General features: G+C 37.1%; 1 protein-coding gene across 5 annotated transcripts in view; it reads right to left on the reverse strand.

Moving 5' to 3' along the window:
- The window catches only part of SH3YL1 (SH3 and SYLF domain containing 1), a 48,136-nt gene that overhangs the window by 30,067 nt on the left and 773 nt on the right, over positions 1–17,296 (reverse strand). For 2 of the 5 annotated variants that reach the window (XM_014251401.2, XM_014251400.2), the window contains exons 1-5: positions 4,885–4,967; positions 4,566–4,676; positions 3,621–3,734; positions 3,070–3,134; positions 389–501 (exon numbers count right to left, since the gene is read on the reverse strand). In XM_014251401.2, coding sequence (XP_014106876.2) covers positions 389–501; positions 3,070–3,134; positions 3,621–3,734; positions 4,566–4,676; positions 4,885–4,921 — 440 coding nt within the window. In that variant the 5' untranslated portion in view covers positions 4,922–4,967. Of the gene's footprint in view, positions 1–388; positions 502–3,069; positions 3,135–3,620; positions 3,735–4,565; positions 4,677–4,790; positions 4,968–17,296 lie in introns of those variants that run through there. The other 3 variants (XM_014251404.2, XM_088052478.1, XM_014251402.2) reach the window with 2 other exon arrangements.

The following is a 17,296-nucleotide window of genomic DNA, read 5'->3' on the forward strand; positions in this document are numbered from 1 at the left end:
CTTAAAGGTTTAAAAGGAATTATTTGGTGTAGTTTTTATTTAAATTTATTTAATGTTGGGAAAATCTGTGGTAACAGAAAGCACACACTCATATGTTACTAAAAATCATATCTATCAGGCACAGAAGCACCTGTGGTCTTCATTGAGCCTAGCCAAGCAGTCTCCTGCAAAAAGAGAGCAAATCTCAGAACACTTTCTTTCTACTAATAAATTACTTAGTCAGGAAAGAAGAAAAAAAGAACAAAAAAGTGATTAGCAAGAACAAAATGGTCCAGTCAGCATATAGGTTGCCCAGGTTGTTCTGTAAGATATAAAAAAAATTCCACATCAATGTGGCTTTTAAAAATTATCTTCCATATATGCTTTATTAGGAAAACATATTACCCACCTCCCCAGAGGTCCAATTGCCACAGTCAGATTTCCTCCAAGTGTAAGATTCCCTCCTTTGGCAAAAGCTTCTACTGCTCTTTCATGATTCAGTATTATCACTAAGTCTGAGACCTGTAAAATATCAGATAAAAGTGCTACACTTTTTAAGAAGAAAGAACAGCACAGGAGATGATCTTCCTTTCTTGTAAAGGATTATTTTGAAACAGCTTTCATTACAAAGTTGATTCTTTTTCTGCAAGGTATTTTGAATGAAAAATCCTTTCAACTACTTTTTTAATCAAATTTGACTGATTTTTTTCAAAGTGCTGATATGGTCAGTATGTGATAAACAAGAGATATAAGAGAAACTCTATGTTAATTCAAAATTCCTAATTGAGAATTTCTTATTTTCTATGGCTTATACAAACAATTATGAAGGCACATTTTCAGATGTGAATCATTTAGATCCTTTAATAATTAAACTAATAAAGGCAAGACAGAACTTACTAAACAAAAATTCCTGTCCAAAGAATTAAAAGCAAAAAGGATACAGGTGCTATTGATAAAATTTTATTTTCATGACAGGAGTTTTATATATCTGTGTACATGTATATGAATTATTAACTTTTTAAGACTTGGATATGAGATTTAGTTAGTTGCTTCAAGAACCTATTAAATCTAATAATTGAAGAGGTAGCAATATACCCAAGGACTACTGCACCTGATCTTTCATCTGATGGACTTGACTGAAAGCCAGGTTCAGAAAATAACTTTCAACTTACCCCACATTCCAAACAGTGACAGCAGGGAATACAAGAGGAAATACCAGATTATTTGCAAAACAAGGCTGGCCTAGAAGTATTACACAGAGCACAAGAGAAGTCTTTGTTATTAGCCCCCTGGAAACCTCCACCCCATCCCAAAAAAGACAGCTACAGGAGCAGTTTGTGAATTATCCAGGGATGGACGAAGAATGTCTTTCAGGATACTGCTTCCTCCTCTTACCCAGTAAGAGGATGAATTCATTGTTGAAGAAAAGCAAATCCATAGCGAGAAAACCTTCAAGGAAAGCATTTATATGAATTTTAAAATTGGTCTTTAATTTGAGATACCAAGTCATTGTGACTTCTGAAGCCTGTAATCTCCTTCTTGTTACTTAAAAGCATCGATAAGTACCACTACAACTATGTCAACTATCATCTCTCCTACAGGAATAAATTTCACCTAGTTTCTAAAACATCTAAGTTTATATAGGACTAGAAGAATGCTGAAATGGGACTCTGGGCTCTTAAGTCACTCAGGTATTTCTGAATAACATATATTTTCTAGAAGAAATAAAAAAGATTGCATTATAATAATGTCAGTAAGGAAACAGCATTTTGTAAGCTGACTAAAATTTCAAATGAAGGGCACAGTATTACTCAGAAAAAAATTACTCTCACAAACAGCTTCTATATTGAAATTATTTGATTCAGTATCAATTGGAAATGTCTACATTATCTAAAATATCAGGTGGGGATAATTAAAATAAAATTTTCATAGATTAATCAAGACACATAAAGAGGCTTAAAATAAAGAAAAAAAGCAAACAAATCCCACAACAAAACAAACTCTGGGGCTCAAACGTTATAATGCATTCATCCTGTAGTCATGAAAACCAATGAAAATCTGTTATAAAAATTAATGATTTTGTATTCACATCATCCTTTAAAAAGTGCATGCAATAATGCCTGAGATCACACAGTGAACAATGAGTAGAGAATAAAATATTGATCTGTTGCTCAATATGTGAGTGCTGGCTGACTGGCCAGGATAGGGACAGCTGGCTAGCTGTAGATGTACTGGGGGTTGGCATAGATCACCAAGATCAGCTGTACGTGGGTTCTTCTGAAGAGCAGAACGCCCATTGCAAGAGATCTTGTTGGCAGCGTAATGTTACTCTGCTTTCTTTGGGAATCAGCAGAACAGAAGCTAAACAAAGAGAAGGCTGAATCTGGAGGCTAGGGAGAGGAAGCAGAGGAAAGATGAAAACATGCAAGTGTGAAGGAGCTATGAGGAAGAAGAAATGGGAAGCAGAGGTAGAGTGCTGTCAGGGCTCAGCTCACAAGGGTTTCCCTAAATATGTTTGGAGTCCTTTACTCAAGTATTTCTGCTGGCTGGAACTGGCTCCTTTTCTACAGTATTCCTTCAGAAGCAGCATCACCAGTTTTGGTGCTTTCAAACTGAAAGGTCGTGTCAGGAACCACAAGTGTGAGTGGGAAATGTGTTAAGTACAGTAACATTAAGTGGAGTCCATTTTACTCCAACTTAAGTTCTTTACACTGTTTCTCACCAGATGGAGTCCCTGTGCCCTTTAGTAAAGCATTTGACACAGTATTAAGTATAGGATGCCTTTTCAATTAACTTTAATTGTCTTATATGGGAACACTGACAGGAGGCTCTTTATAAGTGAAAAATTCAGCTAGCAGAGAGAAATCAAGGAAATTAGTGTCATGTCACTTTTTATCTAAATGTCTTCTAACAATTTGACTGATGGGAACAAAATCCCTCTTTTTTTGTCTTGCATAAATGGATTTCATAATAATATTTTTGTACATAAAAGCAGATTCTACTATCTCACTAACATTTAGATCTTTGCCAATGTATTTTAATTTCTTGCAAAAAAAGTTACCAACAAGTATATCAAATGCAAAACCATACCTCAATTCCAATTTCAAATCCACCACCAAGACCAGCAATTCCTATTGCAGAGGGAGCAGACCAGGCTGTCATGTAACACAAGATAAATTTACATATATTACAAGCAATACTCATTTTATTATTGCAGTTAAAAAAATGCTAACAAATTATTTATTTAAAACTATGTTCAAAACGCTACAATAGAATCATAACTATAATGCTTCATCTTACAGAAAAGGATTTAAGAAATACAAACCCTCATGATCTAAACAATTCCTTCTTACAAATTATTTATCATATACTTCTTCATAATCAGATATAATCAATTTTTCTAATGAATTTTATACTATGTACTTTTATATTTCATCCTTTTCCACAAAGATACTGAAAACATTTACATTTGGTCAAACAAAGGTACAAAGATTTGAAAACAGCTTTCACACCAAACACAGTCACCTATTTGCCTGACTCATCACACATCTCCCATTTTATGCTGTGAAAGAATAATGAAAAAATGTATTTTTATCTCTTTTAATTCTCTCATGAAGTACAAAAGGAAAATATCCACTTACTTCCATTAGGAAGACGAGCTAATACAATTCCACTTCCACCTCGAGCAGTGACCAAAAATCCAGCTTTGATAACAGACAAAACTGCAAGACCTTTGGCTTTAGCTATTACATGAGCTGAAACAGCAAAATCGTTTATTCAAGACCTCATAAGAGAAGTTCTAAGAGAAGGGGAAAACAAAACATTTAACAAGTATGAACACAAGAGTCAAATAATCAAAGCAAAAGCTTAAAGAAAACTGCAAAAAAAGTTGAAGTGATCATGATGCCTCCACCACAGAGAACCTCAAACCTAGCTGCAGGTCACATTAACCTGTGACAATCCATGCACTGCCACAACTGCTTCACCTGTTCTGATTAGCTTGTATAGAATTAGTTTGTTTAGTGCCACGCTTTGTGTAAGCACCCTTGGCAAGATAAACGAAAACCAGGCAGTACATAGCTGAGAACTATGTCTCCACCTGGAAGACACTAGGAGAAACACAGAGTAACAATTGTAAAAATAAAGAGAACAGCGGCAAATAAGAGTGCTGAACCAGTATCAAAAGGAAAAGCACCCCGATTTCTTTGCTTCAACTTATTTTCATCTAGCTAATTCTAATCAACACAGATATTCAAGAGCTAGAGCTACTATTCCAGGTTCTCTCTTAAGAACATACATTTACAGGGTTGAGCATGAGACAGTCCATCCATCCTGGGGGAAGCCTTACAGTGCAGGTACCTTGTAGCAGTAAACATGCAAAAGATCTCCCAGTAAGTAACATCTGCCAAGAATACAGCAAACTGAAACCCTTTATTTAATATTTTCAAAGAAGTTATGGCACCCAAAATTTTCATTCATCTCTAAGTTGTGGTCAGTGAAAACAGAGGGAATTGGTAAAGACAGCATGAGTGCAACACAGGGAGCACTGAAGATTTTAGCTGAATCAAAGCATTTTCTTTACTCACGTGGTATGATTTTATCTGGTCCATTTCTGGAAGTTATTTCTGTAAATTCTCGTAGTATTTTAGCTGCCTTTTTAGCTTCTGACTTCAGGTTGGAAGGTATAGGGTTGTTCACTGTAAAACATGAAAGAAATAATGGTCAGTTTAGGATATCTCATATAAAAAAAACCCAGTATCATTTGTATGGGAAAAGTGGTTCTTTACAAATACAAAGTAAATCAAACTAACTCAGAACAAATGAATATAAGAAGTTATCTTCTGCATCAGATCCACATTTTGTTTCTGATAGTTTTAACTGAAGATACCAATTAATAAAACACACAAGCCTGATTCCTGTACGTTATCTCTTTCTCTTGCATGAGTTCAGAATCCACACTGGTAACAGCAGGGGTGTTTCACATCCTTAGTTGTTCCTGTCACTATTTATTTATAGATTTGCCTTTTTAAATCTGCTGATACTCTGCCATTGGAATTCCTGCAGCAGCAGTTCACCTCCTCCTTAAAGAAATATGTGCTCTATTTTAAATTAATCTACTAGTTACTCTGAATGCCTCCTAGCTCAAGTCTCACAAGTTCTAGTGAATACCTAATGCATTCAACTTATCTACTACCTTCATGCTTTTACAAATAATCAAAGCCCCCAGCCTGCTCCACTCTTTCAGGAGTCTCAGCCTTCTTAGTCTCTCCTCAGGGTAGTCGCCCCATCATTGACCACTCTAATTGCTCTTCTCTACACCACCATCAACTCTGCTGTCCTTCAAACAGCAGAGCAACTGGCAACTGCTGACTCATGAACATTAAAAATTTCACATCTCTTCAGGACTCTTCTCTTACAGAGCTAAACATGTGGCATGTTCTGAAAGTGAACAAAATTCTGTTTCAGACCAAGAAATTTCCTTTACAGATCTACTTCCTGTTGAAGGTTTTATCAGGATTTTCTTTCCAATATGATCTAACATAAGACACTCACGTATTTCAACTGAGGAAAAAGCACAGATTAGAGATAAGTTATGTTTACTTTATAAAGCTTCAGAGTATCAAACATACAAAATCTTGAAATCTACTCTCCAAACCAATGAGATCATAAAGTCTACGGAAGTGTGTTTATTCCATTTTGATCCACCAGATCTGCTGTCACTAGTTAACAACTAGACAGAATTGAGTATTATAAATTATTAGTATTTTCCAACATTATAAATACCATTTTATGCAAGAATAGTAATGTTTCACTTGTAGATTTGCAAAAAAAGAAGCCCTAGTGAAGTTAAAGAGACAGGAATTAGTCTTGATTGTTCCATCTACTAAAATCCCTCAGAGCTACTTAAAGTATTCTTGTTTCCTGGTCTGGTCATAACAACACTCACTATTTCCAAGTTTATCAGAACCAAACCATCCAGGTAACACATTATATTGCCAGATCAAAGATGCATCTAGTCTCACATCACATCTCTGAAAAAAAATAGTGGCAGCATTTCCATCAAATTCTACTGTTCCTAAATTCACAAACGTATAAAAAAGACTGTGCATAAAGAAAACACATTCAGTCGAAAGTGGACTATTTTTTAAATTTACATTCTCTGAATATTCATTCATCTCTTCACTCTGGGCAACATTTCCACCCAAAACCAAGAAGGTGAGGACTAAATGCATTTTGAAGTTACATCAATGAAGTTTAGAGAGAAATTCAGCTCAGACCAAGTGAAGTGCATAGCAGCAAGTCAGCCAGGTTTCTGCCCAGGCTCCGTTGACTAGAAGTTGATAGACCTCCATTTTTCGAAGAGAAGAATACTCCTGTAGTATGTTCTCCAGGCAAGAAGGAAGATTCCAAGAATGAGATTTTGACAGCTGAATGTCTGGATTAGTGCTTTCTGAGACAGCCTGCAGCAACATCTGGCTTTGGTGAAGATGTAGCAGGTACAACCTTGGAGAGTCTGAAGTGACATCATTCATCAGAAGGCTGTCCAGAAATACCTGTCTCTCTGGGAACAAAAGGAAATGTATAGAATGCAACAGACTCTAAACTTCTCTTTTAGAAGAGAACTCCCTTCTCTTTTCAGAAAATTAAGATAATAGTCAAGACCCTGAGCGTGAAAGGATAGAAGGTGAAGCTCTAAGATCTCAGGATATTTTGAAAAGTTCTTGGCATGTGAATTTTCTCTGACTGTTACAGTACTAAAATTGTCAAACTGCTTGCAGGAGTTTTGAACATGCATTTCTTCTGTGGCTGGAAGGCTTCCCCAGGCTGGAACCTGGCTACATGGCAAGAGGTGAGGCCAGTGTAACTCAAATAAAACATGAACTCATGAGTGCTTTCGGTAGATTAACAACCTGGGGTGGAGCAAATGTTTCCATTACTTCTGATGTTTGTACTTCACACTGTATTTTCAAGATCACAGGGCAAACATGACCAGCATGTTGTAAGAGAAAAACAAGATTTCTGCTTTTGTACAGAGATAAATTGAGGCAGTCTCAAAAAGCATACTGCAACAACAGTCTTCTCAAGAAGGTGCAAAGAATAAAGCCAGCATATTATAATTTGTAAATAATCATTAACGTTGTAATACACAGTGCATGTCCATTTCCAAATTCAGGTGAACAATTCTAGGAAAGTCTATATTATATATACACTTACATAGAATCACATAACTATATATTATATAATTATGTTATATATATGTTATATACATTATATATATATATATATATGTTATATAACTATATAATTATAAAATTATATGTACATGTTTATTCAATGTAAGTATGTAAGTTTTCACTTAAGATACTTTACAAGTCTAGAGGTCTGGGAAGGGTCACCTGCTCAGTCTATCCAAAATACACATTTCATGGTACTTCATTTTTCTCATGCTTCAGTAAGATTAGACTGTGATAAAATGGATAGTTATGTGCCTGACCATGCAGGACTTCTAGCAAAGTGATCAAGAAAATGATCACATGATCAATTAAAATAAGACCAATACACTGGAGATAAAAAAACATTGGGGAGATGAAAACACTGGGGAGTCACAAAACATTACTGAGCAAAAACAAGCATTATCCAGCTTCTAGATTAGAGAAATAAAATCAACTTCTCTTCTCATACTCTTCTTCCTTGTTTACCCAATGCATTCCCTCCTCCCCTTTGCTTCTCTCTGGCTAATCTCAGAATTTAGAGAAACATCTCCAATTATTCTTCCTACTACTAAATGTAAAAAAACAAAACAAAACAAAAAATAAAAAACAGCAAAACAGCTTGTGTTTCATACAGATTAGAACTCCCTTAACTAAATCCATTGAGAAAATTAGGTGTTTTCAGACCTGAAAGTCTGCAAATAGGATGAATAGAGTGGGGAAAAAATATAAAATCATATTACAGTTTATGTAAGCATTTGCAGATTTCAGATTCAGAATTGCTTCACAAAGATTTGATGGTTACCACAAAAACCTCTGTGCATGTCACTGTGCATGTAGGAGCTACTAATTAATTGAAGACAATTCAAAGCTGAACTTCAGGAGCAGGAAAAGTAATACTGTTACTACCTCACTGTTCCTTCACCTCTCAATACATATCTGGTTGCTCAGAGCAACCTGCTCTAGTCAAAGGTGTCCCTGCCTATTGCAGGAGGGGTTGGATTAGATGTCCTCTTTCCTTCTAGCCCAAACCATTCTATGACTTTCCTGCACAATGATTCAAAAACCTGCCTTCTAAAATACAAACTTTGCACAGAAAAATAGCATTAGTTAATCAAATTAAAAATTAGGTATTTCCACTCTAACCTTTCTAAAAGGTATTTGTTTGTTTATTTGTTTTTTTGTTTTTGGTGCCACATAGTGGGGTACCTTTATCACCAGGAAATGGACAAACTGAAGAGACATTAATCTAGCTGTACACTACAACAGCAAGCACAGGAAAGCTTAACTTCCCATCCTCAAACCAACATCAGCAACTTCACTTTCTCCCCGTATCACTTGTTTCATGCATTATTATTTCTTCTGCATTCCTTAGGTAGTTACAGGAATTCACTCCTCCATTATCCCTTGCTTTTTCCCTTCCTGCCACAGACTGAAGTAATGAAGGATTATTTTTATGGACTAAGACACAGCAGGTGGATTTGACAACAGCATTTTGCCAGTTACGTTGTATGTGGCTAGACTTGTGCACTTTCAGAAGCTAATAAATGGGTGATATTTCTAAAACACAATAGAAATACAGAGAGGGAAAAAGGGAAGAAAAAAAGAAAGAGGTTGAACATGCCAAAGCTGAAGAGATCAAAGCTACACCTTGTAGAGAAGGGCTGCAAGTAAGATTTTCATTTAGACAGTAGAAGGTATGAAAATTAAAGTGACATTAATTGGCAAGCAAACATGGCACAGAGATTTTAACAGTGGGCCAGATGAATAAGCCACCTGATTAAACAATTTCATGCTGCAAACCAACACAGTTACTCGAAGTAGTAACCATGATTCTTTCCCCAGTAGCTCACTTTGAGTTCCTTTATTTACTTCCATAACGTTGTGTAGATACTAAAGAACTGGTGGGATGCCTACAGGAGCCTTGAGGAACCGATGACTTGGTTAAAAAAAAAAAAAAAATCACGAACAAATCCACACCCTGACCTCAATTATGTATAATTTGATGACTGATAAGGCCTGGCTGGACTCCCATTTGGAAGCAGCAGAAGAAATAGAGCATTTTTATCACCACGGAAAGGGGTAAGCTTGACTCTCCCTCTTGGGCTGTGCTACATTCAGGATTTTGTTGGCAGAGTTCAGGATTACATAAGGACAGAGTCAACAATCAACACTAAAAAGACAAAGTTTAATGGTTCTATATATTGTGTATATATGGTATGGCTGAGGCCTGACTCTTACCGTATAATTTTAGATCAATCAATTTCATAAAATTTTGTCCAAAGGCAAAGTAAATTATTTTTTTTTTAGTAAAAAAAACCCTAATAAATCAAAAATAGCACAAATATGTGAGACAATTCAAAACTATTCACCTTAAAAAATAGGACATGGAGGTTTGCACTATGAAACGGTGGCATTTGTCCAAAAATACAGTAGAAATAAAATAAGTGTTATAGGAGGAGTAAATTTTGCTTCTATTTATTTTATTCACTCTACAAACAGACTTGTAAGTGGGATTTCTGTGACCTCAAAAATTATTTCAACTTCTGTTCATCTGTCAAATTATTCTCTTCTCCCTCAAGCTTGCCTTAGCATTTGGACTATAAAATTAGTTCCTTATAAACTCATTTAATATCGCAAGTCTATTGAAAAAAATCATATAGACATATCTGCTTTTTAACAAAAATACTGTATGAAATATTTAGACATAAGCAGAATTTCCATGTTCAGTTTACACCAGTTTACATAATAACCCTGTAGCACTGTCTTCACTATTAGCATATAAGTATGCATATCTAATTTTCTGTTTTGTATTCAAGCACTGCTCAGGAAAGAGGTAACCAGGAGCAATAAGACAATAATATCTATCAGGAGGATACACTGACTGATGGATTTGGAATGCTGTGACCAGTGAATGCTCAGCTGGGAGCAAGCTTCATTTGCACTCCTGCTCGTTGTTGAAAGGAGAAGATATTGAGCATATGTGAGTCAGCAACACAAACCCCATGGGGGAATATCACACCAAAATTGATTAACTGCTTAATTTGTAAGCTGATGAGGCAAGTGCGTCAGCCTCTAATTTACATTCTGACTAACAGAAATAATTTGCTGGCTGAACATTTGGTGAAATTATCTGAGCAAGGTGCATTAAAGAATAAATAAAGCCTTTTTACTTAAAAACTATAACTAATTCTGATACAATCAAAATTATGCTGAATATGAACAGATGAAATAAAGCCTAGTGGCATTACGAGAACCCAAACATCAAAAGTACAGTTTCAAAGAATGGATGACAAAGGGGAGACAAAGACTCGCATGCAGATTTCACACATATGTTGCCCATGTATGCTTGAGCTTTGAAGTATTTTGTAAAAAGTGGTTTAGTGGGGTTTTTTGGCTACAAAAAGAAGAAAAAACAATGACAAATACCTCTATGACAGGTAAACCAGGACAGAGCCACAAACAATAATTCAGTCTTTGCTTTCATTTCACTAAAAAGTTCAGAAACAGCACAAGAATACATTAAGGCATAGCTGATTTGCAAATACCCATGATTACATCAGGAACATCAATGCTAAAAGGCTTATATGAACAAAGAACATTCAAAATTAGGAACATTCATAAACATGAAAACTCGCATAGGCAAGAAAAGTTAAAGAAAAACACTCTAATGGGAAGGAGAAACCAGAAAAACAAGACTGTGCAGCACTGGAAAAGGGCCTAAACAAGAAATTTCAATTTGGCACTACAATCAAAGAGATTAATGCAATTTTGGTTTCACAAATGTGTAACAACATGATACTGTGGTAGCCAGCTCCAGCCTTGGGATTCATCTGGTACTTGGAATTCCTTGAATAGCAAGCCAGATGTGCATCGTAAGCATTTTGCCCAGCCAAAGAAAAAGTGATGCAATACAGAGATGTAGATGATGAGTAGCAGCCTATGCTAAACACATCTCTGTTTATCATAGCGTCTCCATTTACAATTTCCAACACTTGAAGCCGATGACAGAAAGCAAAGAATCCAGGTTAATGAAATGTCAAGAAAAGAGCCGTGGAGTTCAAGGAAATAGCGGAGTAAATCGAAAAGGAACCTACAAGAAAAGGATGTTAAAAAATAAAGGCAATAACAACCCTCTTTAGCTGAATGCCAGAGCCTGAGGTCCTTACTCCTGGTTTAGAACCAACCAAGCAGATACTGTTTCCTCAAGACTCCAAGAACCATGAGCAAGGAAAGGCTCAGAATGTACACTTTGAACATCCTGGTTATGGTATAGGCAAGGAGTCTACGAAAGCAGTAGTAGAGAATGAGAAAGCATTACTGACACACTGGTTAGCTAATGGGCAAGGTTGTACAATTCTGACATAGGCAACTTGAGAACAGCAAAGGAGACAAGAAAATACATCAGTGCAAGGTGATGGAAGCAGAGCTGAAAAGAAAAAGAAAACAGGGTCTCTGTACAGTGAAGATTTGCAATTTGCTCATGTATTTCTACCATGATTTTTATCACCTGGATTCCTGAAGTTTGACCAGCTTCCATGCCTCACTGCTTATCAACAACACTGATGTGAGACATCAGTGATCTGTCAGTGACAGTATGAGCTATGGTAGGATACAAGTACTACAGCAAGCACTACGTGGCCTTGAAGAGCGTCAGCTGAGCTGCACTGGAAGATTCTGTGTGCTTTCACAACCCTAATGGTTTTTATACAGGGAATTAATGTAACTACACTTTCCTCCTTCCCCACCCTGGATTACAAGTTGTTTACTGGATGGCATTGCATTAAACTGCTCCTGGTAGTGGTGAGAGAGGCAGAACAGACCAGAAAGGTCTGCAGAACCTGCAGCTGAAATCAAGCATACAGAAATCAAGGAGTTGGAAGTATTTTAAGGTTTACCTAAGACAGATGGAAATATACTCTGTCCAAACAGTTCAGCAAAAGTAAAAAAGTAAAAAATAAAGCTGAAAATGAAAAAAAAACTCCTCTTATCCATGTTAAAACCAGCCTGTTAGCCTGTTTTTCCTTGTTTTACCTGCAACAACCTGCTAAAGTTAGCTGTTGATGACAGCCTGTGACCAGAAAAAAATCTCATGAGCATACTGAAGTTACAACTAAATTCAGCCTTCAAGAACTCAAATATGCAAAAGAAATGACACATATCAGAAGACAGAACTTTCTCTAAAAGGAAAACAGCCCAACAATTTTATATTTCAAAGAGGAGAATCTCAGACATTGCTATCAATATAGAAAGCTGAGATATTTACAGAATTTCAAAGATTTTTTTAATAAAGAACATTATAATAAAAAATTATAACAGAATTTGTGAAGCTTATATTTCCACAATTACACATATTTCTACATTTAAATCACAGCAATTTGTGTGGAGGGAGGACTAACAAATGCCATTAATACTTTTCAAAACCTTTATGCAAACTTGCATTACATCTGTATGGTTATTGCAAGACAGCAAAGGAGTCAGCAAGAAGTAACACAGGCATCTACACTTGGACTTTGGCATGCAAATACACAGTATGAAATCAACCCAAAATACAAAGAACCACAAGTCTTTACTGAAAAAAAAAGAACCATTTTAAATACAGAAGGTCTTTCATTGATAGAAATGAAGTAATGGAGATAGTTGATCAGATTTCTTCCTTTGTTCTCATCTCTAGAAGACTGTAGGTTTGAATTTTGAGGGGTTTTCGTGTGTGCGCTTCTAAGTTTTCTTTTAATATATCACTATGAGTTACAGAAATTAAAATACTTCTGAAGATAACTCAAAGGAAGCCAGAATCATCAGAAGCACGTAAATGTGGTAACTGTAAACCTGGAGAGGCAAGCCATCTCACCCCAACCCACATGTGCCCTATGTCTACCATGAGCTGGTACTCTAGGATGAGCAACTCTTCACAGCCTTTATTAGAGAAACACTGAATAGCTTCTGCTGGAAGGGACCTGAGAGATTATCCAGTTCCAGCCCCTTGTAATGGGCAGGGACACCTTCTCCTAGACTAGGTTGCTCAAAGTCCCACCCAGTGTGGCCATGAACACTTCCACAGACGAGGCAGCCACAGCTCATCTGGGCAACCTGTTCCCAGTGCCTCACTACCCTCACAGTAAAGAATGCATTCATAACATGCAATTTAGATCTCCCCGCTTTTAGTTTAAAATTGCTACCTCTTGTACACTACATGTCTGTGTACAAAGTCACCTTTTAGGCATCACCTCTCTCCCCGGAGCTGTCTCTTCTCCACTCTAAACAAACAGAGCTTTCTCAGCCTGTCTCCATAGGAGAGGTGCTTTTTCCCCTTGATCAACTCTGTTGCCCTCCTCTGGATTTGCTCCAACAGGTCTACATCTGACCTGTGCTAAAACTCCAGAGCTGGATGCAGCACTCCAGGTGGTGTCTCATGAGAGCAGAGCAGAGGAATCCCAACCCTTGCCCTGCTCCCCATGCTGCTTTGGATGCAGTTGGGTTTTCTGGGCTGCAGGAGCATATTGCCACATTGCCAACTCATGTTCAGCATCTCTCTGCCAGAACCTCCAAGTCCTTCTCAGCAGTGCTACTCTCAATGAGTTCCTCTCCCAGTCCATAGCTGTATCTGGGATTGCCTTGAGCCAGATGTTGAACTTCATGAGGTTCTCGTGGTACCACTTCTCAAGCTTGTCCAGGTCCCTCTTGGTGGCATTCCATCCTTGTTTTATCAATGGCAGTGCTCACCTTCATGCCATCAGCAAACTTGCTGAGGATAAGCACTGAAGGTACTTAGGTTTAAGGCTTTCTACAATGACTTTTTAAAGGAATAAGTAAACTTCATGGTCAAGTTTTTAGGCTGTTGTCCTCTAAGCAAAGGTATTTTGTAAACTCAGGCTTACAGAGATAGAAATTGAGATGTTAGCTGATGACATTTTGGAAAGCAAAATTTATTTGAAACGCCATAATTACATAAAATAACACATCCAAAACAAGATTAGGCCCTGATATAAATTAAATGGTATGAAATGTGATAAAAGTAATAATGATTGTTAGCTGTATCAGTGCAACTCTTGTCATGTATAGTGCCCAAAAGCATAAAAGATTTTTGGTCAGCTCTAGTGTTTACAGGCTGCCTTTTCAAAACTTGCAACCATTATGCATACACTTCTAGACCATGGGAGCTCAATATTTTTCACATGAAATATTCCTTTTGTTAATGCTAAAAAATCACCCTACAACATGTGAAAAACCCATGCCTTGTTTCATTGTGGCATAATTTTTATAACTTTTTTATAACTTTTCTCCAAAGAGAGGAAAGAGCTTAACTAATCCAAACACAAAGTTGATGACTTTGTAATTTTATGTGGTATAAGACCTCAGTCTCACATTGAACTATTTCCTTGAGAAAAGTCAAGGAAAAAAAGCCCTGTAATACAGAGTCTCTTGCATTATCAAAAGCATTTGACAAGTTGGGTTCCCAGCAGTTTTTGCACTGAAGTCAGCTTGGAGAAAATTCTAATTAGAGATGCAGAATTTCCTGTCATCTCCTTTTCTGATGAAAGCTGGAATACATGATGGTAAAATGATAGTGACTAAGCTGAACAACATATATTAAAGAAAAATATGTTCCCCTTGTAGATGTGTGATATTTCAACTAGGTGATGTTCCTTATTTCTAAGGAACTGTGGTGTGTGAAGACAGTTGATACCCGCCTGAGGCACAGAGGATTTATTCCAAAAAGCACATTAGACATCTCTTCAGCTGCACAGGAGGCAGAGTAGTGGAATACCTATAGCTAAAAGTCTTCAGAGATTCCTATAACTTTTACCAATTACAAGAATATTAAAATCCCAAGTCCAGAGTCCTACAATCAAGTTGTAGCCTTTGCACTAGAAGAAAGGATACACACAAGTGTCATGAGGAAGAAATCACTCCATTTGTGCAAAAAGAATCATAAAACATCATTTTCAAGAATATAGAGGCAGTGACATGCTCTAAAACCTGCATGAAAGGCACAGTTGTGCTGGGGGTTGACTAAGACTCATGTCTGAACTCTAGCAAGAATTTGTACTACAAGAATTGCAGGCTTTGGCTCCAAACATGCCACCATACCTATCCACCCTACACCTATGCCCTAGGATGCTGTCCACTTGAAACCCTTTTAGCAAGTTTTTCATAATAATATCGCTTATTATAATATGTTGGATGTGTAAACAATTGGCACCAAAGGGGTCCTACCCACCAAGATAAATAGCATGACTGAAGCTAAGTCAGAGCTACAAATTCAGATATACCTGTCTCATGTCATCTTAATACAGGAGTTGGTATGTGAAATTTAGATGGGAGGTAAGGGGAAAATTCAAAAGAGAATCCTAATTTTGACTTGTTAACTGTATTTTAATCATGAAGAAAAAACTTCAAGGCAACCCAAGCAGACTAACGTTATTACCTTTTGCACATGAAAGCTTTAACTAAAACAAGGCTGTTTTTATACAAAAATCCTAAACAAACATCTTGTTTATCTTCTCACCAAGGCCAGAAGTACAGAGAGAATAAAAATATAACATGAAACCCAGATGTGCACTACACAACAGCCTCTTTGCTACCATGAAAAAATATTAACTACCTAAACAAAACACAGATTCTACTTATTTCCCAATGAAAATACTTAACACTTCTGTTAAGAAAACTGTCACTATGTGGATGGATCAATCTAAGTCACTAATTCCCCCAACTAATTAATTCCTACAATTAATCACACAAGAAACATTTCTTCAAGCTAAAAGGAATAAACATTTAAAAAGTGAAGGTGCTTGATATTTATTAATCAAAAATTAGAAGAGCCCTAGTTCTGCCTAAGTTCTTAAATTGTCTTGTTCACAAGAGCATTTCTTCTCCACTAAGTCATAGAAGTTATCCTTCATAACAGCCCTGCATTACAGGCTCTTTTACAACAATGCAATAACTGTTTCAAAAGCCCCCAAAATAAGGAGAGCTTATTGCATCAGAAAGTATAATTCTTAATGGTGAGAAGCCGTGACACAATGCAAATGACAACACTGAATTCTGTCACAGTCCATTTCAAAGGTATGAAGCTGCCATTAGCTGAAGAAAGCAAAAATCTGTGTCTCTCTTCCATTGTTGAGGGCTGAAAATGACAGAATCATTTAGGCTGGAAAACACCTCTGAGATCACCAAGTCCAACCTTTGCCTAAACACCACTTTGTCAACTAGACCACAGCCTTAAGTGTCACGTCCAGCTGTTCCTTGAGTACCTTCAGGGATGGTGACGCCACCACCTCCTTGGGCAGCCTGTTCCTACGCTTGGCAATCCCTTGAATTAAGAATGTGGGATAACACTTAAGATAAGGATCCTCCCCAGTCCCCTCCCAAAGACAGGGAAACATGAAAGACTGTCTCAAAATTACAGCTAGGCATGTGCCGACATGTGACATACACAGCTACAAACATCAGGTTTTATAGGAACGCCAGGATGGCCTTTCAAAGCACTTGCTTCTATATAGAGCCTCACATTCCCCAACCAACAAACGTTGGAACAGGGATGTAGGGAGGAAATCTGCTTCCAATATCAACACAGCAAGGGACTACATATGACAGAGAGCAGGACTAAAGGTACTCTACACTGCTCAGTTATATAATATGGCAGAACCACATGTGAGAATACCACAACTGACTCATCTTGCCCTCCTTCACCAAGACCATGTCTGACAAGCAAGCAGAGCCATGGCCCCTGACTGGCTCCATCACCTCACACCTGTGAACTGGCCTGACAAGGGCAGGATGCTACAGGCACCGAGGACAGAAACCACACTGCTGATCACCTAGCACTTCCACAAGTCAAATAATCAGATAATTTTAAAAAATGTGGTTGTCCAACTGTATTTACAGAAGTGGCATATGCAAGATATCATTTTGAGCTGCATAAAAGGAAATGCACAGTTTGTTTCATTCCACAGCAAATGTTATATAAGCTCTTCAGCTTTCATTTGCAAGTCACAGATCTGCCACAAAATTAATAATCTGGCATTTTTCATTTAACCCCCAAAGTGCTGCATTTTGACCAGAAGACCAGCCAGGCAAGTCTTTAAAAAGCAGCAGAGGAATCC

This window comes from Pseudopodoces humilis, chromosome 3 (genome assembly GCF_049639895.1).
Source record: "Pseudopodoces humilis isolate 2021_Gansu_Grassland_sample_001 chromosome 3, ASM4963989v1, whole genome shotgun sequence".
NCBI classification, from domain to species: domain Eukaryota; kingdom Metazoa; phylum Chordata; class Aves; order Passeriformes; family Paridae; genus Pseudopodoces; species Pseudopodoces humilis.